Source organism: Ictalurus punctatus, chromosome 27, assembly GCF_001660625.3.
Source record: "Ictalurus punctatus breed USDA103 chromosome 27, Coco_2.0, whole genome shotgun sequence".
Taxonomy (NCBI): Eukaryota; Metazoa; Chordata; class Actinopteri; order Siluriformes; family Ictaluridae; genus Ictalurus; species Ictalurus punctatus.
Window position 1 is genome coordinate 8,112,288 of NC_030442.2, and position 14,396 is coordinate 8,126,683.

At 40.7% G+C, this 14,396-nt stretch overlaps 1 protein-coding gene across 3 annotated transcripts in view; it reads left to right on the forward strand.

The window, feature by feature from the left end:
* The window catches only part of rnf111 (ring finger protein 111), a 46,112-nt gene that overhangs the window by 20,873 nt on the left and 10,843 nt on the right, over positions 1–14,396 (forward strand). For all 3 annotated transcript variants that reach the window (XM_017458524.3, XM_017458526.3, XM_017458525.3), the window contains exon 4: positions 13,190–13,347. In XM_017458524.3, the coding sequence (XP_017314013.1) occupies positions 13,190–13,347 (158 nt within the window). The remainder of the gene's footprint in view (positions 1–13,189; positions 13,348–14,396) is intronic.

A 14,396-nucleotide genomic window follows, 5' to 3' on the forward strand; every position in this document is an offset into this window, starting at 1 on the left:
AGTTGAAGTTTCTAATGTTAAGTATTTTGCTCATTAGATTTAGTATTGTTCTTGACATAGTGTTTTTTAACGATTAATTTGGTTAATTCGAATTACTGTTTGAAGGCGATTTTCAAAATGTTCTATTCAAGCTTGTGCATGTTTATATATGCATATTTAAATTTTTTATGAAAACATTCATAAATGCTATTTAAGAGTTTAAACAAACGCGAAGGAAAAACAACCGTCTTCACATGATAAACACCTCATAGAGCCTTCAAGTTAACTTTGTCATTCATCCACATACGTTTATCCATATACAGCTGAACGAAATATTCTTTCTTTCGGAATAAGGTACTAAAAAAACAAAGAAAGAAACAAAATGCAACGGGGGGGGCATGAAAACGTGCAATGTACCAAGACAACATATGTAAGACACATAAGGCACAATAGTATTACAAGGCATTTAAGGTGCTGTGTGCACACCGGCTGTAAACATATTTGCATGAATTTTGCATGAATTTAGATATTTAAGCAGATAAGAGCAGCTGGAGTGGAACAATGAATTTAGTCCATGTTATGGACTAAAAGTACGGGAGTAAGGGAAACAGAAATAATTACGAGATGTATATTAGTTGATGTGGTGGATGGCTGCAGGTGTTTAGGCATCTATGTCTGATAGCTTGGAGGGGAAAGCTGTTGCAGAACTGTTGCTGTTGCAGAACCTTGTGATTTTGGTTTTGATGCTGTGAAATTTTCTGCCTGATGGCAGCAGTACAGACAGTCTGTGAAGGGTGTGAGGGGTCCTCCATAATGGAGATGGCTCTGTGTGCGTGTCAGGAAGATGTCGTGGACGACGGGCAGAGAAACCCCTTCGATCTTCTCGGCTGTCCTCACCACGCATTGTAGGATCCTGCGTTCAGATGCGTTGCAGTTCCCAAACCACACAGAGATGCAGCTGTCCAGGACGCTCTCCACAGTGCCTCTGTAGAAGGTGGAGAGGATGGGAGGTGGTAGTCTGGCTCTCTTCAGTCTCCGCGAAGTGGAGACTTTGTTGTGCCTTCGCTACTTCAGCCTGCAGTGCTCTCAAACATTGTGCATTTAGGATAAAAAAGGGTGCAGGATAAACAGGCAGCACTTCACCGAGCACTGAGCTCATAGCAAAAGGTTCAAATATCACTTCAGAGATTTGGAATGAGATCTCCTGATTTGGATTGAAAGTCAGATGAACAATTTATGTAAACTATAATGCATTACGTTGTAAGTAGTAATTCGCCGGTCAGATTCACGTCATTTTCAACGTCGGCACATCCAGCAGACGAAGTGGTAAACTTGTGGTAGCCCCCATGTTCATATTTTGTTAGCAACAAGCTAGGCAGCTAACTCGGATGAGTGATGTGTGTTTTCTTTCTCAAACAGCGAACTGTTTGAGTGTTTTAGATTTAACAAACGAATATGTCTGTAGGTTGATTAAGCTAAAGCTAACACTTGTATATACAATCTAACTCATTTAAAGGTAAGAAGTTTTAATTTGTTTATTTCTGATGCTGTGCACTACCACACTGATCTGATGTCACACTCTAAACAGGCAAAGAACTCAGATATGAGAAGAATACCCCAAGTTGACTCTCGGTTGCGAATTTGGAATTTGATATCAGGAAAGACATGGTCCCTTTTTACTCTGTCGAGGAAAAAAAAAAAAGTAAATGCTATAAAATGGTACATTTGCTATAGATGTTACTATTTTTTCAAAGTCCATTCCAATTAATAATAAAAAAAAATAATAAATTGCTTAATTTTCGTTCATAAAGTTGAAAAAAAGTCTTTCTTCTTTTTTCTTTTTTTTTCTTCAATGTTGCCCAGCCCTATACTCCACCCCTCATCACTTATGCTCCGCATTTACTCGCATCCTAAACTATTATTTAAATTAATAGGAAAGGCAAGGTAAAAGTGCCTTATCTTGAAGCTTTCCCTAAAGCTTTTCACTTTTATATGTCTTGTTTTAATTATTCTCTCTGTCCCTTCACTGATCCAAACCATGACTCATTATTGTTATTGATATTGAGTGCCTGTTTGTGGACCCCAGAATAATTTCCAGCAACTTTATTGTGTTATCCCACTCACTGCTGCCAGAAATGGCCTGTGCCTCATCCTCGCTCCTAACAACATAGTCACATTGTCAATCTTTAGATGATCACTGCAGTTCTGTTGTCACCGGTGTCTCGTGCCACATGGACTGGACCCGTTTATGCTTGTGGAGGCTGTAACTAGACTAACTATTCTGAGCTTAAAAGATTGTCACATTTTTGCTGGAACAAATGTCACTGATTGAGATTGATATTCACCGGGTCTGACTGCTGGATGATCTAGGCACAGCATGGTGAATACCCGTTGCCTTATGTGTGAGGTTTGTCACAATACCAATACCAGGTGTCGTGATCCTCTGTACCAAAACAATACTTGGGCCTAAATAAATAAATAAATCGAAGTGTGGATACACACACACCAAAATTCAAATGCACCCAGATTTCCTTCTTTCCTTCTAATTGACGTTGCTGTTGCTAAGTTGCTGTTGTGTGAGCATTAATGCCATACATTCCTTCAAAGATCATGGACAGAAATGTTAGTTACAGCTGTTAGAGTAATGTCCCAGTCCTATATGTCGGTTTTACTCAAAAATTAGTTGTGAAGCTTGTTTTTTCTATCTGCGCGTTTGTTGTCTGGAGCCACTGCCCATCTCAGCCATCCGAGTCAAATTAGCGGACTTAATTTTCCTATAGGCAAAATACAATGTCAGATTAGTGTTGGCCTGTTGAAAGGCAGCATCAAAAGTATCGAACTTTATAGTATTGACAATGTATTGAATTTTTTCCGATAGCTTGTGCAGCTCTGTTTGGGTATACGTTTGATACTTTGTAGCATCATTTATGATATTTTCATGATGCGTTACTGCAAAGAGTCTTATTTCTGTTACACTTCCATTGGATTCTTATATGGTGAAGACAATGATACCTTGGACGATAGGCGTTCTTATACTGGCTTTGCACTGGGAAAAGTACAAGCAGAAGCCTTTGTCATATATACATTACAGCACAGTGAAATTCTTTCCTTTGCATATCCCAACTTGTAAGGAGCTCAGGGTCAGAGCACAGGGTCAGCCATGTTACAGCACCCCTGGAGCAGAGAGGGTTAAGGGCCTTGCTGAGCAGTTCTGGAGCTTGAATCCACAACCTTCTGATCAGTAATCCAGAGCCTTAACCATCGAGCCACCATTGCCATTGAGGCCTAGTTAGCCTCCTCACAAAAGCTGTGCAAAAGTGTCTGCAATAACAATACTGAGCCAGGGATTTTCCTCGGTCAGAATTAGGTCAAGGTTGCCCATGTTGTCATTTGTGCAATGTCAACATCAAGAAGTATTTCACTCTGTGGCAAAAAAATAAAAAAATTAAATGGGTCAGGGGAAAAAAAAAAAGTATGTGAATTGTCGTGTTTAAAGTTCAGCGTACAAACCGAAGCAATATATGTTAATATTCACTTGTTTGAAGTGTTGGTGGTCAAAACACTAGCCCGTGATCTTGGGACAAACAGATTTTTTTTAACTGTCATTTCCTGGTGGATGTGTGATTCAGTAGTTTTGTAAAAAGCTGGTGGTAAAAGAAAGCTTTGTTTTTCCTGTCTGTCTGCTAGAGAGTAAAAAAATCATGCTCATTATTGTTGTTGTTTTCTACTGAAAATTTTTAAACATGATCCAGCCCGTTTGTTTTGTTGGTACTGTGATTTATTTATTGGTGCACTGTGTTACTGTAAAGGTTTATCGCTACTTTCCATTAGGATAAATTAGAGAATCGGTGTGTTTTGGTCCATTATCTAACTAACGCGTCATACATTCGGGTTAAATTACCATTAACTACCATTTTTCTCTCTGTAATGAATTTATTTGTCCAGCCATGAAACATCATTCTCGTCTGAGCATTTTGGCAAAAAATATCATAATTGAAGACTTTTTAAAGATGTTCTTCCAGTTGTATTACCACATTTAAAAAAAAAAGTCAGTCTACCAGAACAGTTTTTGATTCGTATTTGATCTAAAATGTATTTTTGTGCCAAATGTTTAGCATTTTATTGTCTATGGCTGCAGCTAAAGATTATTTTGATAATCATTTAATCTGCTTACTGCCCAATACTGCATTATGCAAATACTTCCTGACGTGAGCTTTGAAATGAACAAAGGTTAGCCTCATAAACTGATCATTCATTTGAAACTATGTTTCAGCTCTTTGAGTACAGAAAGTACTGTTGTCTTGGTCCAATTAGCACATGGGAATATTATAGGAGAGGTAGATTAATACATGACCATAAATGTGTGATTACAGCTATAAAACTGGTTAAGGAAGAACAAGTCAATACATGATGGTTAATAAGCATGTTCAACCAGGCACATTGAGCTTCCACTGTTTCTCGCATTCCCACAAACAAAAAATTAAAAATTAAAATATCACTCACATGAAAGCACTGTTTATTTCCAGAGTGTAGCATAATGTAAAGAGGTTGTTCTCTGTTGTAACCTACAATAGGTCATTTCAGTCGTATGTGTTTTTAGTACAAGTGACTGCATGCTTCATAACACAGTCCAAATAATCAATAATTAATTAGTTTCTTTTTTTTTCTTTTTTTTTTCTTTTTTTAAAAAACATTTCTATTAGCAAATTTGTTGATCAGTTGTTGCAGCTCTAGTCCAATCAGCAGTGAGTAATAGAGGGTGTGGTCGGCGATATCAAAATGTTAACGATGCCCACAGTGCTCTCAGAACGACATACTGAGATTTATATTGTATTATCTTAACATTCAACAAGATCCCTAAGATTAATTCCAGTTATGCTTTTATAACTGTACATGTGTGAACATTATCTTGGTTAATTCTTAGTTAGTTATTTCTTATTGCGATAGAGGTAGAAGATATTCCACCATGAGCAGAACTAGATAAACAGCAAAGCTTTATTTTCAGGTAATTGTGCGCAAGAGCAGAGATGATTTGGTTTTAGTACTGCTGGGACAAACGGCTTATTACAGATTTTCTCATTCTCATTGGAGTAGCCGAATACTTGTTTTGAAAATCATTATTAAAAACAATAATATTTATATTTCATAATAATCCACAATTTTAAGTACAAAGGTTTGTGGTCACCTGACCACCACACTCGTTTGGGCTCATTCTAGAGTTAGTCCCCCTTTGTTGTTATAATAACCTCCACTCTTGGTATTAGTGAGGTTACTGACATTAGGTGAGGAGGTCTGGGACCTAGTCAGATTGGCAGTGCTCGGATTTGAACACACAACCTTCCGAACCACTGCGCTACCGTTGCCCTGTTCAGTGGGGTTGAGGTCAGGGCTCGGTGCAGATCACTCAGTTTCTTCCACTCCAAACTCGGCAAACCATGACTTCATGGAGCTCGCTTTGCTAGTCATGTTATGGCAGTTAAAACGATCTCCAGTAAGCAGCAGCCATGTACTAATAGTATATATTGGCGATCTTGCTGTGTACCTGCTTTTGTAGCTGTGCAGCAATAACTAGATAAACGAGGTAAAAGGCTATGGGTTTTCCATTCTGCCGGTCAACCGCTCTTTTAAGCACTAATGCGTTTGATTTGGTGTTCGAAACAGAACTGCTTTTGTACTCACTCGACGATGATTTAGGGACTCGTGTCTGCTGTCTTTGTTCACTAGTTGTCGTTTTAAATTAGCACACAATTTAGATCACATGACAGTCTTCTTGGGAGTTATCTATGTTTGGTGAATCATGTAGTGCAGTGTATATAGGGTAGAGAAACCATTATTTCATTGCCTGCATGATGCACATGTAAAGGGAGTAGGAACATAAAGCCAAAGCTTCTGAATTATAAATAGAGAAAGAATAGAAATCTAGAGACTTCTGAGTATTTAAATTATTTGGTCCAGCCCTAATTTATGGAATAAAATAAGCACGCTTGGTACCTTGATCTATGTTAAGTATACTTCCTGCATGCTTTTATCACAGGACCAACAAGTAAGACAGTGCCTCTGTGCTTTAACAGCCCAGATCCTGCATCGCAGCCAGTTCTACCACTCAGCAGCCCTGATGAGCCTCTGGCTTATTTACTGTGCACCCCTCCCCCTCTGTGGCACCTCTCTCTCTCTCTTTTTCTCCCTCTCTCTCTCTTTCACACTCTTTCTTTCAATATCATCGACTCTATCTCGCCTGTTTTCGTAAAGGTCAAGAAACCTATTATTCTTGATAACATGGTAGGCAGCACCACCGTGCTGGTGCACTTCTGTAGACTCCTGTTCCTATGGGGGGGGGGGGAGAAAGTGTGTGTGTGTGTGTGTGTGAGAGAGAGAGAGAGAGAGAGAGAGAGAGAGAGAGAGAGAGAGTCAGTCAGAGGATGGGACCACTGGGGTTAGGTAGTGGATCTGAATGCCAATCTGCTTCATCTCTCGACTGAGGAATGCAGGAAAGCAGTTAGAGGCAAAGAGGGGGAGGGTGTGTGTGTGTGTGTGTGTGTGTGTGTGTGTACATACATATATATGTGAGTGTTTTTGTGTGTGCGCATGTGCTGGCGCTTGAGCGAGAGTGATTAATGGCTGATGGTCTTTTCAGCTCAGATAAAGCGAGTGACCTGTGACTAGGGGCAGATGAAAAATTGTGTGTGTGTGTGTGTGTAGGCTTGCACAGTTGTACATGCGGAGTGTTTTAAGAGTAGTCTGCACTGTGTGCGCATGTGTCGTGCACGTCGGTATGCATTTTATACATATGCTGATTGATTACAGTCAAAGATACTGCCAAGCAGTGTAGGCTTATTGGTATTCGTAATATTATTAAAACATTTCACCACGAAGATTGATGAGATCTGCAGGATTTGAGCTTGTGTACAGCTTTGCTGTTCCTGCCGTGTGTTTAATGGAGAATGCAAGTCAGCACAGTCACCCTAGCTGGGGCCAAAGCCCCTCTGTGGCATGCAGATGCCAGGCTGTATTTAGCAGTGCTGGGCTTACAACACCCCAACAACACTGACAGATATCACTCTAAAACACTACATCTCCAAGCTTAAAGCTGGATGTTTAGGATTCATTGCATTCTTCTCTTTCATACGTTTTGTATACGTGTTCACTGAGTTGTGGATCTGGATATATTTCTTACCTGAACCCAGCCATATGGTAATGTTAGTTGGCTAACTATTTAGCTTTTAGTAGCTAGTCAAGTTTCTTAGGTAACATTGAGGCAAACTATTATGGTTATTTCATAAAGGGAAGCCAGTCGGTGTGATTGGCTGATCAAATTTGACTTAAGCTCCGCCCTTGTTGACTGAAGGATCTCTGTCACACTGGATAAAGTCAGGATGTGCTCTACTACGCTACTAGAGAGCTTGTGCCACTTGTTTAGGACTGTTTATCTGCATAGGCAGAATCATGTCTTTGATAAACATACTGAAAAGGCCACCGGTGTGTGTGTGTGTGTGTGTGTGTGTGTGTGTGTGTGTGTGTGTGTGTGTACTCCAGTCTGTGGGGTGTGTACTCCAGTCTGTGGGGTGTGTACTCCGGTGTGTGGGGTGTGTACTCCGGTGTGTGGGGTGTGTACTCCGGTGTGTGTGTGTGTGTACTCTAGTGTGGGGGGTGTGTACTGTGGTGTGTGTGTACTCCGGTGTGGGTTGTGTTCTGTGGTGTGTGTGTGTGTGTGTGGGGTGTGTGTATGAGATGGGTCCTTTAGTTTCTGTATTTAAAACATTGTGATATGGCTTGGTTTGCTTGCATATTTCCTCTCCTGTTTCTCACTGTATATCTCTTTAGTGGCTTTGTCAGTTCTCTCCCACACCCACATGCTCGTCATTTTTCTCTCAGAACTCTCTCTCTCTCTGTTTCCCCTCCTCTTCTTGCCCTTTCTCTGTGGCTGCTTTACTGTATTCTCAGAAAAGGCATTTCCGGGAACAGGGATTTCTGCTCGAGAGAGAGGGAGAGAGGCCTTGTTTATTCTTTCCGGTTGCCCAGACTTGCCTGAGAATTCCGAGAATGGCAGCCATTTTCTACATTGACCAGGTTGTTGAGGGTTGTTTGTTGAGGTTGAGGGGGTAAAACTTCAGCATGGATGATGTACTTCTTTCATTAAAAGATCTTTTGTGTACAGGGCAAAGAGAGGTTAGTGAGAGAGGCTAAAACTCATGTTGCATTTGCATGTTGGCCTTGACATGTTGGTTCACTGCAGGATTTATATGGATAGTAAGGTAGGTGCCATGTAAATGATGTCATGGTGAGAACATCATGTGTTGGACATAATGCTTCGTCATGGTTTGAATAATTTTCTTGGAGGTTCCAGAGTTTTTGTTACTTATTTAAATGACAGCCAGTCATTGAAGGTCATAATTTGTCAACTGTTCTGTTGTTGCCAGCAAGCTATCCACTCTGATTAGTGAACATGAGCCAAGGCTTCTTCAGGCAGTCCATAGACCATGAGAAAAAATTAGCATGTAACCCTGGCACCTAAGGAGCATGAATTAATCCTATGATTGCTGATTAGAGGTAGAGGTGATGATGCACTTAACCCAGAGTTCTTCTATGTGGTAGATAGTGTGATCCAAAACGGTTACTTCACATTATTTGTTTAATTATTTAACATGACATGAATAGTCAGTGTCTGTATCTTGGAACTGCAGCTCAATTTCTTACTCACACACACACTGGAGAGACTTGGGTCACTATCTAAACTGTTCAACATCTCAAACGCGTTGTATACTAGCGTGCTAAATATTATGTGAAAATTGTATGTCTCTATTCTAAGCCATTATGATGTAGTACACAGGGTTGGACTTGGGCTAAATGAAGGACATCTGTCCGGACTACTGACGTGACCGACATCTCATGGTTCTGCGACTAAGGCTAATTGCGCCTCAGCTAACAATTTATTTTGGTGACGGTACTAATATCAACAAAACATCGTGCGGGAAGTATTTTAATACTGCTGAAATGTCCGTGCGTAGTTACTGCAAACTCACTGGGTAAGTCTGTTAATAGAGCCAAAGGTCTAAAGGTAACTTACACAGAGACTCCACTTTCGTAAAATTTGTTCAGGAAAACTAAACCCAATGCTAAACCGTGAAACGTTCTTTAAATACACCAGTCGCGAAAAGAGCTTGTGGAGCGGTGGACATCATCTCCCTCCTTCTGTATGTTCTTATTCTTCTATAACCAAGGTTAATATTCTCTCTTCTTCATCCTCGATTTGATAAATGCACATGTGCTGCTTCTTTCAAAAAGAGGTGAAATGAGCTGTCAATCAGCACCAAACTGCCAGTAATGAATGAAATTTTGGGGTGGCACCAAGGGTGGCCAATCAAGAAACCAGACACCCTCCTGGCTCCACCAGGGACATGGACATAGGTATGTGTGTTCAATAAGAAATTATAGAAAATGTTATCTTGATAGTCTTTATTCGAACACCAGGTATGCCTGCACCCCAAGAGAAACTCAGTTTATTTTACTGCTATAGTATGAATTTAACGCAGACTGCTAGGCAGTTTAGTTTTCTAGTTCATATCTGCTTTAGTTGTAGTTTATTCCTTCTCTCTCTCCATCCATTTTTACTTGTACTCTTATGATATAACCTTGCACCGTCCAGGTTTAATTCCAAAACTGAAGAACAGGAGTATTCTCACCAGTGAGCGAACTAATCGAAAGACGCATAATTCATGATAATGCCTGGCGGGGAGACTCCTAACGACATGGGTTTCTGTTCCTTAAATGGTGTGTTTCAACTCGTATCTGAAAAATGGAAGTGTGAAAGAGTTATATAGTTCTTGAATGCTTATATATTGCTTGTACCAAATGAGCAAATATTCATCATAAATTAGCAATCTGGAAATACGTTGTAGACCGCACATCTCATTAACTTACAGGATGAACTTAAATCTTTTTTCCTTTTCTTTTTTTCCCCACATTCTTGATATTTAGAAAGATCAAGCTTGGGTAATATAGTCTGTAAGGGATTTGACTGGCCAATTTGGACAGAATAAATGATTTGTGTCATTTGCACTTACTGCCACCAGTATTCCAAACGTATCAAAGCCTGGATGTACATGTCAATATTATGTGACGGATTCAGCACTCAATAACAATACGCCACAGTACAGAGCCTTGTACAGAGTGTGTCATAATCAGGTCACTTTGAGAAGGACCACTATTACTGAGGGAGCTTGGCGATCAAGGGCAGAAAGTAATTTACTCCAGAATTATTGCTTTAACAAATCATAAAACTTACTGGAAGATTCCTGCAGGATTAAAATGATTTTGTTGGTATTTCTGTAAGTTAATTGAATCCAGCTGGAACAGGGCTATAGACATATATAACATTCTGTTTTAGCAAACCTACTGAAGCTAATAATTTCCCCGCCGGGGATTAATAAAGTCATCTATCTATCTATCTATCTAATGAATTGGGTGTTTTTGAGAATGAATACTGTCAGACCTTCCACCTAGGAATGCATGACTGTATAATCTCAGAAATCTGCCTGACCAAGTCAGGTGCAAAGGTTTGTAGTGTTTAAGCAGTAATTCATCTGTGTGAGCTTTAACCCTAAGAATTCACTAATAACCAATAGAAGGTATCGGGGTAGTGTTCCTACCACACAGGCACCTGGGAAGCTCCCCCAGTGCCTGTGTTTACAGTTTTCCACTTTCTACAAGGTCTCAGAAGACCAAAGTGGTAAACAGGTATTTACAAAATAATCCCTGGCCTACTTGTGGGTAATTAGAAACTCATCCCAGGAGGCGGTGCCATCTCCCTGGGAACTTAGCACTGCTGCAGTGGTGTTGAGCAGATAACTAGTCTCACTGAGTATCTTACCTAGTGATGGGTTGCGTCCGAGATCGCGTACTACTCAACTACACAGTGGGCGAGAAACAGCAGGCGAGAAATATCCGGATGGTGTACGGCTTCCGGCGAGATTTTGCAGTATGCAACCGATGTATGTCGCGCTACGTGAGTCAAAAATCCCATAATGCAAAGGGACTGGTGCGGAAGACGGTATTAAACCTTGGTTAAACCGGACTTGTTTAACAATACCTGAATAAATTGTTAACTTGTTGAATGTTTAAACAAGAAAACAGTTGTCATAGCGTTTCAAACCTTTTTTTGTGATCTCCATCATGCTTTAGCCGGCCATGCTAACGGCAACGAATTTACCTCAGAATGTTAACTCCGCCCACATTACATTACTAATTCAGTTCACTTTCCTGATGTGGATTTTGCCATTACTGCGGTTGCTTTAATGTGGTGGTCCCTTTAAGATTTTTGTGTTTACGATGCCGTCGAAGGTCACATGACAATGCCAATATGGCGGACGTAGTATATCCGGGATTGTATTCGTACTACACTCTCATACTGATTAGTACCTACTGTTTCAACAGCTGTGCAGTAGGTACTGTCACAGTACGTGATTTGGGATGCAGCCATGCTCTTCCTACCCTTATGAGAAGCAGTCTTAAATAGTCACAGAAGACTTTGTGTACACTCCTTTAGATTTCATGTCCCTTCTTTGTCTCTTGATTTCCATATTATGAATTATTCAGAATTGTGAAGAAGGCTGTCTTCCTTATTATACTGAGTACACTTCTATGCTCAAGTTAAATTTTAGTGTTAATGAGAATTTCAATACAGCTTGGAAATTTTGTGTGCGCGCGCACACGCATGCTGTGTAAATAAGAACTTGCACTGGTTTCAGCAGTCTGTTTGCTGTTTTACATATCTCATGCGTGCACACGCTGGCGGTCTTGTGGCGCCTCCCCGAGGCCCTGTGCACTTGTTGGTAATCATTTTGTTTTTGAAGTATTAATGATGCAATCTGAGGTTAAGGGTCTAGGTGGGAGGGTTGGGAGGCAGGGAGTTTTGTGGGTCTCCAGACAGGGAGCATGAAGCCCCTGAAGCCCTTCCTGAGTTACACCTCTGTTCTTTGTTTCCCACAATGCCCTTCTTTATGGCAGCCAGTGCTCCTGGGCCATTCCTATGGATTCAGTCCCCATGCACGCATACCCAATTTCCACAGTCTCTACAGATTTGCTCCCAATTAAGTGGGAATTTTGGATATTTGCCATGATGCCTCATGTTATGTGTGAATTAATGCTTTTCCCTTCCCGTGGCATTTTAATCCATTGTCAGTGGCTGAGTAATGTGTACATGGATGTTTTCTCTAAGGTGAAAGAAATTATCAGTGCTTGTCTTCTGTACAGGTTCGGGTTTGTCCTTTACGTTCTATCTGGTAACTAATCCAGCCAGAACAGTGGGTGATATGGTGATGCATATCATAGGATGATATATATATCGTCTATATACCACTTTTTGGTAGCCGATGTACGTGATTAAGGTTGCCGTTACTTTCAGACAAAACAAAAACAAGCATGGCAGATCGTGACAGAGCGGTGAGGAAATTTTCCCACTGGTTAATCGACGTGTGGTAATACCGGTATCACTGGTTGGTGGGGGGGGGGGGGGGGGGGGTGATACCTTATGAATGCCCATGAAGATGCGCTTTTCACTTTTACTTTCATGTTAGAGGCTATTGCTTGAATGGTGGGTTCATTAATATTAATGAGAAACACAAGAACTACAAAACAGTACAATGACAAACTCGCTTATTAAACACAGACGTTTTCGAAACCAAATCTTCCGCCATCGTGTTGTCAGAGCTCGCCTCACTCTGCTAAATGAAATCTGACTCCTGCTGATCTGTGCTGTGACCCTGACTTGTTCGGCTCATGCTGAAATTGTAGCGTCCATTTAGTTGTAGCATCCGCTCTCAAACTGAACTAAATGATTATTACTATTTAAAAGGCAAAACGATGATGGGGGCGGGGCCGCGGTGGGCAAGTGATGTAATCCCCAACATCGGTAACACCGGCTATCGCTGCAAGCCTAATATATGTTTATAATATACATGTACAAATCTGTGAATCGTTCACTGAGTACAAAAATGTTTAATGCTAAATATGAACAAAACACATTTACAGTTCAATCCCTATGTACCCACAGTACACACAGTCTTTTTGTTCAAAGAAACGAAATAACTTTCTTAATTCTTTCCCAGTCATGTGAATTTATTTTTTCCGTTTATTATGTGACAGGGTTATCTGTGACTACTCTATGACCAGTCATTGACTAATGTGATATTCGCTCTGTTTTTGTGTGTTCAAGGCCGCGGTCAGTGGGGGGTCATGGCAGAATGCACTGGGGGCCGAGTTGCTCTCAGAGTCGGGCTCAGGAGGGCCGAGGGCGCCATCGTCTCTCCACAGTCATCCAGCCCCTCAGACAGAGTGCCAGCGAGGTAGTGGACCTCACTGTGGACGAGGACGGTAAGAACACTGTATCATATCAAATAAAAGTCAAAACATCACTCTTTTCAGATGTTAATGTCATTTGGAACAATAATTAAAGATGTCTTTTACCTTACCTGTGATTAGTCAACAATGAACTGTATTTATTCCAAACATGGTGACTGCAACACTAAAACCACCTGAGTGAAACACTAGGATATGGTTTGGAGTGACAGATGAGTGCTGGATCTTCACACTGCAAGAGTGCAAGAGCACTTCTCTCCCTGACGTATAGGCTGTGTGTTCTGTGTTGCGAGTGTGGGAGGACAAATGAGCTTGATGAATGTAATGTTCTTCAGTCATGACTATTCCTGCACTGTAAGATACTTGCATCATTAATGAAGATTTATCCATATCTTTGTATAAAGTATAACTAACCTCAGCAGCTGAAGTAATGTTTGCTGCATCCAAAGGTTTCTGTGATGCACGCTGCTGTTTGTAATTGTTCATATTCCTAATTTCATTTGCAGGCAGCATAATGAAGTCTGTCTGTTATACAAGCTGCCTGTGCTCTCTGAGACAGAATGAGCTGTGCTATTAAAACCAATTAAGCTGCCACTCTGGATAAAGGTGGTTTTGTGTGTGTGTGTGTGTGTGTGTGTGTGTGTGTGTGTGTGTCCTTATTCAGCCATATGATCTTAAGGTTAATAAAAGAAAACTAATTTACAGTCATTCAGATTTGATTGCCAGTTGAAAGTGTGTGTGTGTGTTGGGGCGGGGGTGGAAGCAGGCAGATGTGAGGGATGAAACATAGCGCTTAGAGATATGGCTGCATTTGCATTTCTTTCGAGAAGGAGAAATTAATTTGTGAATATGAAAAGCAGATGGAATGCTCACTGTGGAATGTTAATCAGCAGCAATCCTCCTGGGGTCCCTGGCCATCGATGCAAGTCCAACACACACACACACACACACACACACACACACACACACACACACACACACACACAGAGTTTCATACCCAAATTAGCAATTTAAAGACAGGTTTTTAACACACATCCACACATTATTCTTATTGTTTGTTTGTG